Here is a 15,870-nt window from a genome sequence, read left to right on the forward strand (position 1 = left end):
TTTCTATTTTTTTTTATATCAAATATTATCGATCATCAATTTTGTTTTCATACAAAAAGCGCGCCAAAATCGATTGACCAATCGCTTTGAGTTTTGTTTATCTGAGAAAAAGTGCGCGATTGGACAGTATCGTTTACTTTTAATTTAAAAGAAAAGCAATGTTATTATATTAGATATTAAATAATTAATTTTGTCGATGAATTTTAATCGATTATAATTGATTGCTTAAAATCAATTACGTTGGTGTATAATGGAAACTTTTATTATAACAATCAATCAGTATTTCAAAAATTATCGTGTTTTGACAATTGTTTCTTTTTCATTGTAACGTATATTATAATATTAAATAAGTTATATGAAGACAAATAAAGTTTTTAAATTCAAATAAAATAATAATGTTAAATAAAATGAATTATATTTGACAATGCAGTTTTAGGGCGTCAATTTTATTACGTTACTACGCGTTAAATTCGTGTAATGGCGCCACTGTTCCAACCTTAACTTAACGGGTGGTAATGTTTGTCCAATTGCTTTCGGCGAAAAGTAAAGTTCGAAAGAAATAGTTTAATTAATTTTTAAATATTGCATTAAAAAGAAGCAATAATTCTTACGTGTGATAAAAAGGCAAGTCTGTGTGAGTATCGTGTATATGTATTGTTCATTAGTTTCTAATAGAAGAAAAGTGCGTGTGGTGCGAAAAAAGATTGAAAATATGTGCAGATATAGTGACGTATTTCCATCTTGACATCTCATTGAACTAAAATAAAAGGTAAATATAATTAAAAGATAAAATATTTGTCTTTAAAAAAAGGAAGTAATTCTTGTAATTTTTTTCCAGTTATTGAACCGTTTCTTAGTTAGTTCAATATCCTCGAATAATTTAATCATCCCTTAACCTTTCCGTGTCAATTTTTTCGATCCTCTTTAGTACGTACGTTACGTCATTTTGCTACGTGTACACAAATATTTCTTACCTCTTCGAATGTTTAAAGACATGAAAACTATTTTCTTATCTATTTGACAATGATTCATTTGAAATTGAAACAACGAAATATACCGTAGATTAGTTTTCATTTTTTTACACATTTTCAATTTGTTAATATAAAATATAAAATTTATCTTATAAAATTAAATCTCGAAGATCAGAATTTGTGTTTATTACTTTAAAAATATATTAATATATATATATATTTAATTTATATAGTTGATCTCATAAATTATATATATTTTTGCATTATTCATTAGAATATGTAAAAGCTAGAAAAGCATAATATATTGAATTTTATATGCTTTTTTAACAAATATTATTATTATTATTATTATTATTATTATTATTATTATTATTATTATTATTATTAATATCTTTAATTATCTTACAACTATTTCTTTTTACTATGCCGCAGTTAATGTTAATGCTATCTTTTTATGCTACAGTGATCCTACTATTATGTTGGATATATGTAAAAGATTGACCAAGTTTATAGAAATGATTACAGTGTATGTGTGTAGGTTAATATAATTAGTTTACCTCGACAGTACTATTATCCAATTAGCTCATGAAAATGAGAACATTGGGTGAAGCTTGAATATCTGAACATTTTAGTAGAATTTTCACTGCCACTTATTCTACAAGTTATTGCAAACTAAATCAATCATAGAACTTAGTTTAATATAATAAATAATAATGAAGTTTTTTGTTGTACTTCTATTTATGCAGTTCATAATGTGGGGGGAATTTGAGGAACCACCAGGGACCGTGGAAGAAGGTCCACCTGAAAAACTTTTGGAAGCAAAGAAGACCTGCAAGCAAAATAAAAATCAGTTGGAATCTCTTAAAGAAATTATGTTGAAAAACAAACAAAGTTTGAAAAAGAAAGAAGAAGAAGTGCAGGTGACATTTAACATATTTTTCCCTTATTGCTTCCATTATGTTATTATAGCTTTTTTATTTCATAATAATATTAATTATTTATTTTATTAATTTTTGATGGTTGCCTCATTTTTGAATCTATTATTATTTGTATATATAATTTTAGGAATATGCTAGTAGGCTATCAAAAATTAAATCTAGGACTAAGTTGTCGAAACGCAGTAAAGAGGGTGCTTCAACATCCAAAGATGTAGAACAACCATCTGAAATTGATACAAGTATAAAGGATATTAGTCAAGCAACAACACCTAAAGCTAAATCTTCTTTGCTTCAAAGAATGTTGGTAGAGAATAGGAAAGTATTTGAACAGCGTAACAAAGAAATGACAGAAACTAAGCGAGCTGTAGAAGAAAAAGTGGAAGCTATTAGACAACAATTAGATGAAAAAGATTTAGCAATGATGGAATTGCAGAAAGATCAAACTGTAACACCTGTAATAGTTACTTCTGAAGTATGTTATATACTTGAGATATGTTATATGAAATACTATTTAAGTAATAATATAATATAATCAGTTATATAATATTTTTATTTAAGATGGTAATACCAGTACCCGAGTCTACTTATATTCAGGAGAAGGATAACAAAATAATAGAACTTAACAATAAAGTTTCGGAGTTACAAGCAATTATTATGGATCTTCAAGAAAATTTGAAAGAAAAGGATTCGGTTATTGATTCAAAGACTAAAGCTATAACGCTTATGTCAGCTGATCTTTCTAAAAAGGGTAAAACAACATTAGATACGCTTGAAGATACGAAAGGTGAAATGCGAACCATGCAAGAACATTTCGTTTTGTTAGAATCATCATTAAAGCAAAAAAATGATAATCTTCTTCAGCAACTTCATGAAAGGGATGATAAAATATCAGAATTAGATGATACGATTAAAAGGTAAGCATTAAATAAGGATGTTCTCTGATTAAAGACATAAAATATTAAGACATTTCTCAAAATTGTTGGTTAGATACGAAAATGAACTGGCTGAACAAAAATTATCTGAGATAGCAAACTCTGATTTGTCGCGTTCGACTTTGGATACTTTGGCTGATACAAAAAGTGCCATGACATCTATGCAAGAAAATTTTATTCTCATTGAGTCTTCCTTAAAAATGAAAAATGATAATTTACTTCAACAATTGCAAGATTATGAAATTAAATTAGCAGAAGCTAATGAAAAAATATTTCAATTAGAATCTGGCAAAGGTATTGTAAAAGCACCTTCAATAGAAGATTTACAATATAATCTAAATAAATTGAAAGAAAATAATCGTCAATTGCAAGATGAGAAATATGAACTTCAAAAGAGTATCGCTGATATGCAAAATAAGATTATTGCTTCCAAATCTATGCATGGAAATGGTGCTATTATGGAAAAAGATAACAGGATAGCAGAACTTGAAAACTTAGTAGAAGAACTTAAAAAGTCCAATGATTTGCTCGAAGAGGAATCTAAGACTGAATTACAAAAGCAGCTTGCAGAACTATCTGTGAAGAATGAAGATTATTCTAATAGAATTATGGAACTTGAAAAATTAGTACACAATCTTGAAATAGAAAAGAATGAAATTGCATCTCAACTGCCATCTGAACTTTCAATTCAAAAAGAAAACGAAAAAACTCAAAAACTTATTAAAGAATTAGATGATTTAAATAAAAATATGATTAAAATAAAAGCTCAGCACAAAAGTAAAGTAAAGGCTTTACAAAAGCAATTGGAAAACTTTAAAATGGTAATCATAATTTACATTTAAATGATAAATGTATATAAAATTTTTTTATATTTAAAAATAAATAATGATATATTAACACATAATTTAGGTGTCCGACACAAATGCGGAGCTCGTTAGGCTGGGAAATCAAGTTGCTTTATTGGAGGAGGAGAAAGGTAACCTTCAGCTGAGTCTGGTAGACTTTGACGAGCTTAAAGGTAGGAACCAGGACAGGATTTATTTCGTTGTTCTTTCCATCCTTCTAGTTATGAAATATAATATGAGATTTATCCATATGATTTGTATAATAGGTTAATTTTTATAGTGCAATGTCAATACAAAAATATTATATATATATATATATATATATATATATTTGTGCGTGTACTTCTATGTATTTACATGCATATATGTAATACATATATTCATGTATTTACACATACACATGCACATATATGCATCAATGTTATTGTAAATGCTACAGAAAATCTCTTGTATACTTAAAAATCAAATATTTATTTGTAAATTTATAATGAAACAGTATAGCTTTTAACGATTTTTGGTGATGGATTCTTACTTGACTTTTAGTTAGTTTAGTTTGTAAATATAATGATAAAAAAGCTCATAAAGAATACTAATTAACGAACAGATAAATCGTGTTAAATATTAGTTAGTTTTATGTAACATGGTACCTACTTTACTTGTCAAAGTTTGCTATTATATCTGATTTGTAGATATAGATTATTTATCCTTTATAAAATATAATCATCTTTTTCTTATTATCTATTACTAATAAAAAATTTATCTTATAAGTCATTTTATCTGCATGAAGGGTTATGAGACTTACAATATTTACTTGTTCATGGTTACTTAATTGTTAATAATGACTACATATAAATATTAAATTAATTTACATTATTAAACACATAAGATACTAACAATTAAGTTAATACGATTAATCAATAACATTTTGAATATATTTTTAAAAAATGATTTATGCTTAATTTTATATTAATTATATTTTTTCTTGTTAATGGATTGTTAGTTAAAAAAGGGTAAATATTGTTATAAAAACTGTTTGCATATTTTCAAAATTCATTTCTATATAAAAACACTAAACATTTATTGCACTTATTACTTAATGCTCAATATTTGTTAAAAATAAACCAAATTATTATGTATATTATTGGTATATCATACAATCTGTATAGCATCTGCAGGAGATTGGCAAGAACGCATAGCAGAGCTCGAAAGCAGAGTATCCATGCAAACTGATGAAATACAAAAAAATATTGATGCTATAGCTATTTTGGAAAATCAGAAATTAGATCTTATCCAAGGTAATATATTATTATTTAGTTTGTAAATGAAATACTGTAAAAGATATAAAGAGAAGTAAAGAATATATATATTATTTATTATATTTCAGAGCTACATTTAATAAAACAAAAAGTTTCCGAATTAGAAGCAGAAGTTGCGGATGCTGAAAATCATAGAGTAACCGCAGAAATGAAAGTAGTCGATTTAGAGGAACAATTGGAGTCAGTGCACAAAATAACAGAAAATAAATTAGAAATGTCACCTAATGTAAATGAGCTTCTTCAAAAAATAGAAACTTTACAACAAGAGAATACAGAACTATCAAGTAAATTAACAAAATTAGAAGAAAAAAGTACTTCTGATGCAGGATCAACCGAATCGTTTGAAACTATACATGAAGTTGATAAAAATGAATTATTGAAAAAGATAGAAGATCTTACACAAAGAAATGACGAATTAACGTTAAAATTAACGAAATTGGAAGAAAGAAATAGTTCACATGCTGGTTCTACAGAATCTTTTGAGGCCATAAATGATGTAGATAAAAATGAATTATTAAAGAAGATTGATCAGTTAACTCAGGAAAATAATGACCTTATAGTAAAACTAAGTAGGAATGATGAGAAAGGATCTTCTGATACAGGTTCTACTGAATCGTTTGAGCGTATTCCAGAACATAATGAGAGTACAGCAAAGATTGAGCTTCTTACTCAAGAGAACAATGATCTCGTAATTAAAATGACTAAACTCGAAGAAAAATTACTTCATCTTGAAAATAGTTATTCTGAAATAGTTGAATCCAATGATATCTTACAGATTCGTAAAAATGAGCTTGATTTACAGAATGAGTCTTTATTATACGTAAATAATAATCTATCTACTGAATTGACGAAGTTAAAATCACAGATATCAGATATGGAAGAAGAAAATACTAATTTCCAAAAAAGAATTGAAGTACTTACCACAGAAAATAATGATTTAGTTATAAAATATACAAAATTAGAGGAGCGTCTAAGTGTAATTCAGGAGAAACAATCCAATAGTACAGAAAGAACAGTGCGTTCTATTGATAATGAAGATCAAATGAATGCTTTACTTTTAGAGAAAAATAATCTTGAAAAGGAATTAAAAATTGTAGTAGAGAAATTAATTGAACGTACTAATAATGCATCGTTCTTTGAAATAGAAATTAATGATACAAAATTAAAAATGAATAAGTTGTTAGAAGAAAAACAGGATATTATTATGAAAATGCAACAACTTGAAGAGATAAACCAACAGTTAATGGATGATTTAAACAGAACTACTCAAGAAAAAGAAGAATTATCCAATCAGATTGAATTTATCAACCAAAAAGAAAGAAAAACAAAGGAGGGACAAGAAATTAGTGCTGGGTTACAGGAGTCCATAGAAGAACCTGATAACAGTCAGCAGACAAATGTATCTGCAATATTGCAAGATGAATCTGCTATCATTGCATCGTTAGAAAAAGAAATAAAACATTGTAAGGAGTTAATAACAGAACAGACAAATGTTATAGAAGAAATGAAGTTGAAGTTATCGAGTCAGGAAGAAGAATTAGAAGAAAAAACTAAACAAATACTTAATTATGAAGCATCTGAGAAAGAAAGAGAAACTTTAGAAAACGAATTAAAGGAGATGTCAGAAACAATAGAAGAATGGAAATTCAAATATGAAAATTTGGAAGAGAAAATGAATTCATTGGAAGTAAGTAAGGTATCTATTGAGAATGGCTTTAGTATGTTACAAGAAGAAAATAAAAGGTTAATTGAAGAAATAGAACGAAAAGAAATGGCAAAAAATATATTGAAAGAAGAATTAGAAAGTAGAATAGCAACGCTTGAATCAAATCTAGAAAAGGAAAGAACAATTATCTCTAAGAAAGAGGATGAAATAAATAGTTTGAAAGAAAGCTTAGAAAGTAAAAATCAAGATTTGCAAAATAAATATTTACAAAATGAAATGATGGCCATAGATAATTTCCAATACGAACTTAAGAATTATAAAATTGATATTCAACAAAAAGATCTTCGAATTGTTTCACTATCGCAGGAATTAGAAAGAGTTAACGATGTTTTGAGATCGACGGAAGATGAAATCTATTCTTTAGAAAAGAAACATTCGGAATTACAAGAAAAATTACGCGAGTCGGTACCTCGTACAGAATATAATAAATTATTAGAGGAATTACGCGATAACGAGATACTTGTTAATAATATGCAAAGTAAAATTGACGAACGTATGAAAGAAAAAAATGAATTATTAGTCCAATTGGAAAGCATGTCTCAACAGAATCAAGAAGTACGATATCAATTGATACAAAAACATGAAGAACTTCAAAATGTTTTGATGATCAAAGAAGAGTTAGATGCACAAATTATAGAAACAGAAAAAACTAAAGCTGATGCAGAGAAAAGAATAATGGATATTGAAAGTTCTTTGGAAAACAATGCTAAATTTATCGATGAATTACAGTCTGAACTAAAAGGTGCCTATATAATGATGGAACAGTTAAAAGTTAAACATCTAGAGGATATAGAAATGCATAATCGAAGACTCGAAGATACTATAGAAGAATTAAATACCAAAATTCAAGAATGCGAAAGTTTAAAAACTGAGTTATTAGAGAAAGAAAAGCTTATTAGTCAGAATCTTTTAGAAGAAACTAAAATTACTTTAGAGACTAAAGTTGCTGATCTAGAACAGAAACTTGTTGATTCTGAAAATAAAAAACAAGCACAATTAGAAAAAATGAAGAAAATTGTAGCGACCTTAAAAAGAAAAACTGCCATGTGTCAAGAATTCGAAGCAAGAATTGCAGAATTGGAAGAGAAGTGGACAAGTGAAAAGGACGAAAAAGAAGCGAAAAATAAGAAAAATCAAGAAGTTGAGAGTTCTATGCGAGAGAAGGACAATAAAATAGCTGATTTGGAGGAGAAGTTGAGTAAAGCTAAAAGTGAGACAGCTGATTCTCTTGAGCATGTCGAAAGACTTACAAATGAAAGTGCTGTTCTTAAAGATAAAATGTTTTTACTCATCAATCAAATTAGTGAATTGGAAGATGAATTGCATAGGCGCATAGCACAACATTCCACTGACATGGAAGCTGAAAAATTAGCTAAACAAAGTGTTATCAAAGAATGTGAATCTTCCAAAAAAGAAATTCTTCAAAAATATGATCAACAGCAATTGATTCTTGAAGAAACTAAAGAAAATGCAAGAGAGCTTAGTGTACGCATGCAAGTTATGGAAACAGAATATGTAGAACACCTTGGATTGATAAAACATCTTCAAGCTGAAAATTGTTTATTATCGTCGAAACAAATACAGATTAATGAAAAATTGGAAAATGTAGAAAAAGAGTCAGAAGATCGACGATTGCTTATTGAAGAATTACAAAAGAAAATGGCTGTGTCGACTGAAGATCAGATAACTCAAACTTCGGAAGATGAATTGAGACACGATACAAGATCAATAGTACAACAATGTGATCATTGTGAACAATGCCAAACCATAGTACAGGCATTAGAGGCTAAACTTCAGGAACGAGAAGCTGAAATTGAAAATTTGGATAATGAATTAGCTAATTCTATTGGTAATTTTGTTCAAATGCGTGAATCTTTAAGATTCAATGATATGATGAACCAATCCACTATAAGAAATAGAACGATGGAAGATCCTTACAACGATCTTCTATATCAATATAATACATTATTAGCCAATAACGAGGAAATTAAAATTAAATTGGAAAACATGGTCAAAGAAAACGAGGAAATTGTTGAAAAAAGTAAAACTCATGAAGCTTTGAATGCAAGTTTGCAAGACAAAATTCTTGCTATGGAGAAAACTCTAATGGAAGATGAAAAATATAATGACTTATTGAAAAAGTATAGCGAACGGGAAAGTGAATTACAAAATTTACTAGAAAAACTAGAAGCTATGGAAAATGAAATGAAACGATCCGTAGAAATGCTACAAGGTGAAATAACTGTACTTAAGTCTGAAAAGGAAGAATTATTAGAAAAGTGTAAATTATTAAGCGATCAGAAAGAAGCTTTGGAACAAGAATTGGAACATCTTAAGATAGAAAATAACGAGCATAATCAAAGGTTAATAGAATTACAATCAGAATTAGATAAACTTAATCAGAAAAATATAACACCGATCGAAGAAACGGTTAATGTTAGCTTGACAAAAAGTAGCGATTTGGATATCGTATATGAAGAAAAATATACTTCACCTCAACTCTTTGATGCTTCGAAAATTTTCGGACCTCAGTATGATATAGATGAACAAAAAGAAACAGCAAAATTACAGGATCTCGTTAATAACAAAGATATTGAATGTTTAGCTCTTAAAAAAGAAATTGATAGTTTACAGAAACAAATGAACGAAGATAAAGCACAAATGTTGCTTAGTCGTAACGCATATGAAGAAGAATTAAAAATTTCTCAGGAACGTTGTCAAACAATGCAAATAGAAATAAACAATTTGCAACTGGTAATAGATGATAAAGTTAAACAAATTGGATTGTTAAACGACGAAATGAATAACGTTCACAATCAACAAGAAAGTGTTAATACGCAAATTGAAGAATTAAAAAAGACAAAAGACAGTGAAATTCAATCTTTGCAGGTGGAATTAAATACTACAAAAGATATTATAACATCGTTATCTATGCAATGCGACGAACAAAATAATTTCATAGAAATGTATAAGTTGCAAATTAGTAATTTAGAACAAGAAATACGCAATACAATGAACAATGACTCGACACTTGATTTACAGCAACAATTAATGGAAATTACGAAGGAAAAAGATATGTTGCAATTGCAAATGAATGATTTAACTCGATCCTTACAAGAATTAAAACAACAAAATATTATTCTACAGAGTGTCAAAGAAGAGGAGTCGACCAGAAGTGCTATACAAAATTTGGAAGTAACTCCAAAAGATGAGAATAAATTACAAAAAGCAGCAAGTGGAAGCAGCGAGTTAACAGGAATACAAACGACATCTGTTATGGAACAAAGTACAAATCTGAGTGTTGATGACGCAAATGATAAATTCAATACTGATGAGGATACTTGGGGTTGGAATGCTGATGATGTACAAACAACGGACGATCATCATGATACCCATTCCCCAATTTCAATAATTCCTAGTGTAGAAATACAATTGCGTACAAAGATTGATGAAATGGAAAAGAAATTATTAGATTTGGAAGAAGAAAAAGTGAAATTGATAGAAGAAAATAAAACTTTACAAATAAGAAGTGGTAAGATGGTGAAAAAATTGAAAGAGTACAAAGTTCAGGTTGAAAATTTGCAACAACAATTGAAGAGTCAAAAATCTATGACTGGTTTATGTGAATTAGATTCGGCTATCGAAGAAGAATTAAGACTTCAGATCACCGAATTAGAGAAAAACTTAAAAGAATCGAGTGCGGAACATAAGCACCTGCTTGTTGAAAAGGAAAATCTCTTAAAACGTATCAATGTGCTTGAATTGGCTAATGAAACATACATAGATATGAAAGAAAAGCAAGATATGAATATGGAAGTTCTTAGATTAGAAAACAAAGATCTTATGAACAAGATAAAGTCCTTGGAAGGTAGATTTTCGGAAGAAAATATAACACCTGAAAGTGAACTGGAATTTGCAATGTCAGCTAAGCAACTGCAGAAAAGAGCTACTGAAGATGTGACACCAGACATTAAACAATTATGCGACAAACATAAGGAAGAATTGGAAGCTCTAAAAGACGACATGGAAGCCCTTGCTACAGAAAACGAACAGCTTCAAAATTATTTGGAAGAACAGAAATCAAGGATATCGACGCTTGAAGAAAAATTAATTGCTGGGAAAAAGGATAGTCAAGAATTGAGGGAAGTTCAAGAAAGAAAAGATGAGTTGCAAGGTCTGTTGGAGAAATTAGAAAAAGAAAATGAAGTTTTGAAGAAACAATTTGAAGAACGTCTTGGTGACATTTCCAAGGAAACTCTTCAAATGGAAGAACAAATAAAGGAACTTAATCAACAACTAGAACTATCTAAAACAAGAGCAAACGAGTTGCAGAAAAGAGAGGAAAATAGTCTCGAAGAGAAATCCAAAATGGAAGAAAAGATAAATAAAGCTAAAATAACAGAAGAAAAACTCTCTGCTGTGTCGGAATCGTTAACAGAAGTTACAGAACTTTTGAATGCTCGAGTACAAGAAGTAGCTGATCTAAAACAAGAACTTCAGAAACAATATGTAGCTCGTCAGGAAGCTGAAGAAAAATTACAAAATAATATACAAGATTTAACTTATGAATTGAGGGAAAGGAAACAAGAATTAGATGATTTACGAGGAGCCTTTAGTGTTAAAGAAAGCGAATTGATTCAACAGAAGAGTGTTGAGACCGTTAGTTTACTTGTGAGCGAAGCTACGCAGGAACTCGTGCAAAAGCATGCAATTGATATTGAAGATAGAAACAAAGAAATTCGTGATCTTCGTGATAAATTAAACGCATTACAAATAACCAACGATGAATATGCCTCTGAATTAGTGAAGAGATCTACTCAAGAGGAAACTGTAATATCCTTGTCACAAAATCTTAATGAAAAAGTTATGCTCTTGGAAACTATCAAGGCTGAATTATTACAGACAAAAGAAGAATTCCAGCAACGTCAATTGCAATGGGAAAGTGAATCGCGACAACATTCGTTGGACATCGAAAAATATTTATCGACAATCGGTCAATTGGAAGATCGTTTGCGCGAATCCGAATATGTATCGAGAAAATTGCAAGAACAAGTCACGAGTTTATCTCGTTTTGAGCAAGAAATCGTAAATTTACAAGCAACTTTGTCGGATAAGGAATTCGTTTTGAATAAATTTGAAGAAGAATTGCAAAGATCTAAAGTGTTATTAAACGAAAGGGATGCAGAAATAAAGGAGCTACGAATTAAATTGCAACATTTTGATGAAATGAAAAAAGATCTCCATGAAAGTGCGAACGAGTTCATTCATTCAACTGCAGAGTTTGAAACGGTATGTAAAAATTTGGAAAACACTGAAGAAGCTTTGAAAGAAACTGAATCTTTGCTGAAAGTAACAGAAGAAAAACTTAACGAAAAACAAATGGAATTGGATAGACTTTCTTCTAATAATTCTTTCCTTCAAAATCAACAAAGTTCCACTACGGGCGATGGTTTACCATTATTTAGAATGGGAAATGATAATGAAGAGATGCTTCATAATACGATAGAAAATTTGAAGATTCAATTAGAAGAGAAACAACAAGAAATAGAACACTTAAAATATATTATTGAAGAGAACACCTATCCTAGAATTATTCAAGAAATGCAAGTTAATATTAATCTTCTTTACAACGAAAAAGCACAATTAGAAAATGCATTGCAAACAGCTCAGCATAGTTTATTAGAGAAACAAAATCAAATTGAAAGTTTAATTAAACATTTAGATGCACAAGAAAAAGAGGACTCGACTTTGCTTACGAGAGAGAGAGATCGAAGATCAATTCAAGATCAAGAAGAGATCGTGAAATTGCAAAACGAGTTGCATGCAAAGGAACAAGAAATAAATGAATTGAAATATGTCATAGCTGAGAAGGATTCCCAATTGTCTCAGGTCAATTTGGATCCTTCCTCGTACGATTACGAATTACGTGAGAACTTGCAGAGCTTAACGGCAGAATTATATGCTAAAGAACAAGAAATTCGGCAATTAAAGACGAGTATAGACGAAGCTCAAAATGAGATCTTACGTTTGAAGGATCTCGAGAGGATTTCGGAAGAAACCAGAAACATGATCGAAAGATTGACCTCAGAGAAAGAAACGATTCGATTGGAAAGCGAAGAACTTTTGGAAAAGAAACTAGCAGAAAAGGAATCGGAAATTGATGCCATCAAACAAAGATTATTAATGGAAAACGAAGAATTCCTTAATAAGCTTAGATCTAAAGATCACGATGTAGAGAACCTTAAAAGACAATTGGAAACTTGGTCGATGGAATTTGATGAGGCTTTACGTCGTAAGGATGAAGAATTACAAATAGTAAATATGAATCTTCAAGAAAAGGATAAACTTATTTCCGAATTGACTTTTACAAAGGAAGCAGAAATTCGAAACTTGACCATTCAAATTCATGAAAAGGACATACGTATTGAGGAACTCATTGAGTTATATAAAAAGGATCAAAACGAATTGGCCGAGTTAAGACAGTATATTGAAGAAAAAGAAAGTGAGATTAGAGAATTGACCGATCGATTGGAAAGTAAAGTTAAGGAATATGAAATGATTCAACATGCTCTGAAGAAAGATTTTCCTATTGCTGAAGCAATGAAAATTCAGGAAGGTCAAGAAATGGAAAGAACGATTTTAAATACCTCCGATATTCTCGAAGGAAGCGAAAATTCGAAATATTCGAACGAACTCGACCTCGCTCTTTACATGCTCCACCAACGAGATGTCAGATGCGAAGAATTGACCCACGAATTGATGCAATTGCTCGAGGAACGTGACACTTTGCAATTGCGATTATCGAATGCTATTCGAATAAACGAAGAATTACGAAAAATATCGTCCGATTCGAGCCCGAAAAAAGATGCTCCTGCTTCCTTAGAAACGACGGATGAACCCCTCATCGAGCATCCTTCCCCATCGAAATCGGACGGACCCGTTGAAATAGCCAAAGAAGCCATAGACGCACCGATAGAAGAAGATAAAGCAGCTCTCTCTCTGAAGTACGTATATCATTTTAGTTAAATCCCTTCCTTTTGCTAATCCTGACTGTTATATGTTGTACAAACAAATATTTTTATAGTAATCAGTCAAACAACAACAACTCACCTAGATAAACTCGAATCTTACTTATCACGTAGAAGATTTCGAAGTTGTGCTTATGCATTTTTATTTATCATTACGAAAACTCCTTATTGCTGCCTTCCCTGATATTTCTCCTGTAATTCCTCTAAGATAGACAATACGTTCGACAAGTTTAGAAGAATATCTTTTAAGAACAAGATGTATACTTTAAGATGTCCTTGCTCCGATTTTATTGCAGGTCTGTGTTTTTTCTAATAACATTTTCACGCTTTTGATTATTTTTGAGCCAATTTAAGAAATATTTTTTTCAAACGATCTTTATAGTACTATAATTTTTCTTCCTTTTTTTTTAATCAAAACCCTTTCTTATACCTCTTTACCTACTGTGAAAGAAAGCTCCTTGGTATACATGCCTTAGGTAATGCAAGTACCTTAGTATAAGCTAGTTTTCCCTTTAGGCTGTCGCAGTTACATACGGTTGGCCATACAAAGGACGTACGGTTAAGGGATGAACGAGAGTTGAGGCACACGCAACAAATGTCTTTACTAGCACATAAAGATGTCCTAAGTACCCTACCTCCGGAAGCTGCTGCAAAACTTGTTAATGCGAACTATACGCTCTGTACGTACTATCATTATAGATTCATTTTGTCGTGTAAAATCTTTTTAATTAGCTTGAAATTTGAAAATCATATTGTTACATTATTATTATTTTTCCGTTTAATGATGTTTATGACATTTCCTTACAGCACGGGACGTTCAGAGTCAGTCGAGCGTTCTCTTGAATTGGCTATGGGGGAAAAGGTAAATTCTCTGTTTTATTTATAAGAGGAATACAAAGTATATATATATATATATATATATATATATAAGATGATATACCCTATGTATATATTTCTTTATTTATTTCTAATAATTGTATTTTATTATTTGTTTAATAGCACACCGAAGGTGATGCACATGTGATGAATGAGCAACGGGAGTGAAATGGACTACATCCTTATCTTTTGGTTACATTCCTGCCAAGTGCCAACTGCCAAGATTTTTTCTGCAGTTAGGGGTCTCTTGTAGTTAAAATCGAGATAAAGAAAAAGGCGCTTCATTTTCGAACGAACGAAACTGTTATAATTATACAGCGAACTTTTCGTAGTTTTGAAAAGTTGCATGCGCCTCATGAAACTCCGGTGGCCACTTTAGATTACTTAGAAACGAATTTTCTTTTTTTTTTTATTTGTTTTATAGATAAGTCACGTAATGTTTAGAGGTCTATATAAAGTCTAATAATGATACACGCGATAATAATATAAGGCTTTTATCAGGGGTCGTTATCTTTGAGGGAAACTCCGAAAAAAATATGTTCTTTATTGTATAATACTTGTACAGCCTGCGAGCTCTTGTATAATACGAGAAAATAATTCCCACTATTAGTAATTATTTTAATTTCTGTTATATTTGATTAGGTGGGAATAGTAATCGTTTTTAGTGCAAATGAATGATTTAATCGAATATAAGTTTGTTCGAACGATTAATTTCTTTTCCTATTTCTATATGCATATATGTATATATATATACATAAATATATATATATACACTAATTTATTGGTATAATATTGTTCGCACTGTTGAGTACTTGTTTTTAAATCTATAAAAGAATTTTTGGCGTTTCATATGACAATTATCTATATATTTATAAAATAATTTTAAACGAGTATTATGTCGTATACAAATGATAGATAGGAACACTTTAGAATCGTCGCCTCCCTCGCGTACAATTTCTCATTTCTTATTTTCACAAAATTTTGTACAAAACAAAACAAATGAAAAAAAAGAAAAGATAATGAAAATATAATAAAACAGAAGAGAGGTATTTATCTGATATATTGTATATGTTAATTTTAACCTATTTAAATTATCAATTTTTCATCGATGTGTGTGTTACTTGGAGAACAAATTAGATTTATAATGAGTTATGTATTATCATAATTAAGATATTTCTATTTGATTTTCTTTCTTATTAAATAAAAAAAAATATATTTTTCTGCGAAAATAGTCGATG

At 29.7% G+C, this 15,870-nt stretch overlaps 1 protein-coding gene across 3 annotated transcripts; it reads left to right on the top strand.

Moving 5' to 3' along the window:
* Positions 1-482: 482 nt before the first annotated feature.
* On the top strand, positions 483-15,343 carry LOC122520527 (golgin subfamily A member 4-like). Of its 3 annotated transcripts, none has more exons than XM_043640602.1 (11): positions 483-769; positions 1,718-1,891; positions 2,037-2,381; positions 2,468-2,823; positions 2,897-3,662; positions 3,751-3,859; positions 4,853-4,981; positions 5,071-13,732; positions 14,273-14,436; positions 14,564-14,618; positions 14,756-15,343. In XM_043640602.1, exons 2-11 carry the CDS (start codon positions 1,724-1,726, stop codon positions 14,778-14,780), a joined length of 10,779 nt encoding a protein of 3,592 aa, XP_043496537.1. In that variant the 5' UTR covers positions 483-769; positions 1,718-1,723; the 3' UTR covers positions 14,781-15,343. The 3 variants fall into 3 exon arrangements, with proteins under 3 accessions (XP_043496537.1, XP_043496546.1, XP_043496529.1); XM_043640611.1 differs by having other exon boundaries at positions 3,751-3,817; XM_043640594.1 differs by lacking the exon at positions 483-769 and having other exon boundaries at positions 1,670-1,891.
* The last annotated feature ends 527 nt before the right edge of the window (positions 15,344-15,870 follow it).

This window comes from Polistes fuscatus, unplaced genomic scaffold (assembly GCF_010416935.1).
Source record: "Polistes fuscatus isolate 324 unplaced genomic scaffold, CU_Pfus_HIC Scaffold1, whole genome shotgun sequence".
Taxonomy (NCBI): Eukaryota; Metazoa; Arthropoda; class Insecta; order Hymenoptera; family Vespidae; genus Polistes; species Polistes fuscatus.

Bases quoted from the DNA above. Each gene is read 5' to 3' on its own strand.
- LOC122520527 (XM_043640594.1), top strand. From the start codon at position 1,685: ATGAAGTTTTTTGTTGTACTTCTATTTATGCAGTTCATAATGTGGGGG. The intron at 1,892-2,036 runs GTGACATTTAAC...ATATAATTTTAG, and splicing joins AGAAAGAAGAAGAAGTGCAG to GAATATGCTAGTAGGCTATC. The intron at 14,437-14,563 runs GTACGTACTATC...ATTTCCTTACAG, and splicing joins TAATGCGAACTATACGCTCT to CACGGGACGTTCAGAGTCAG.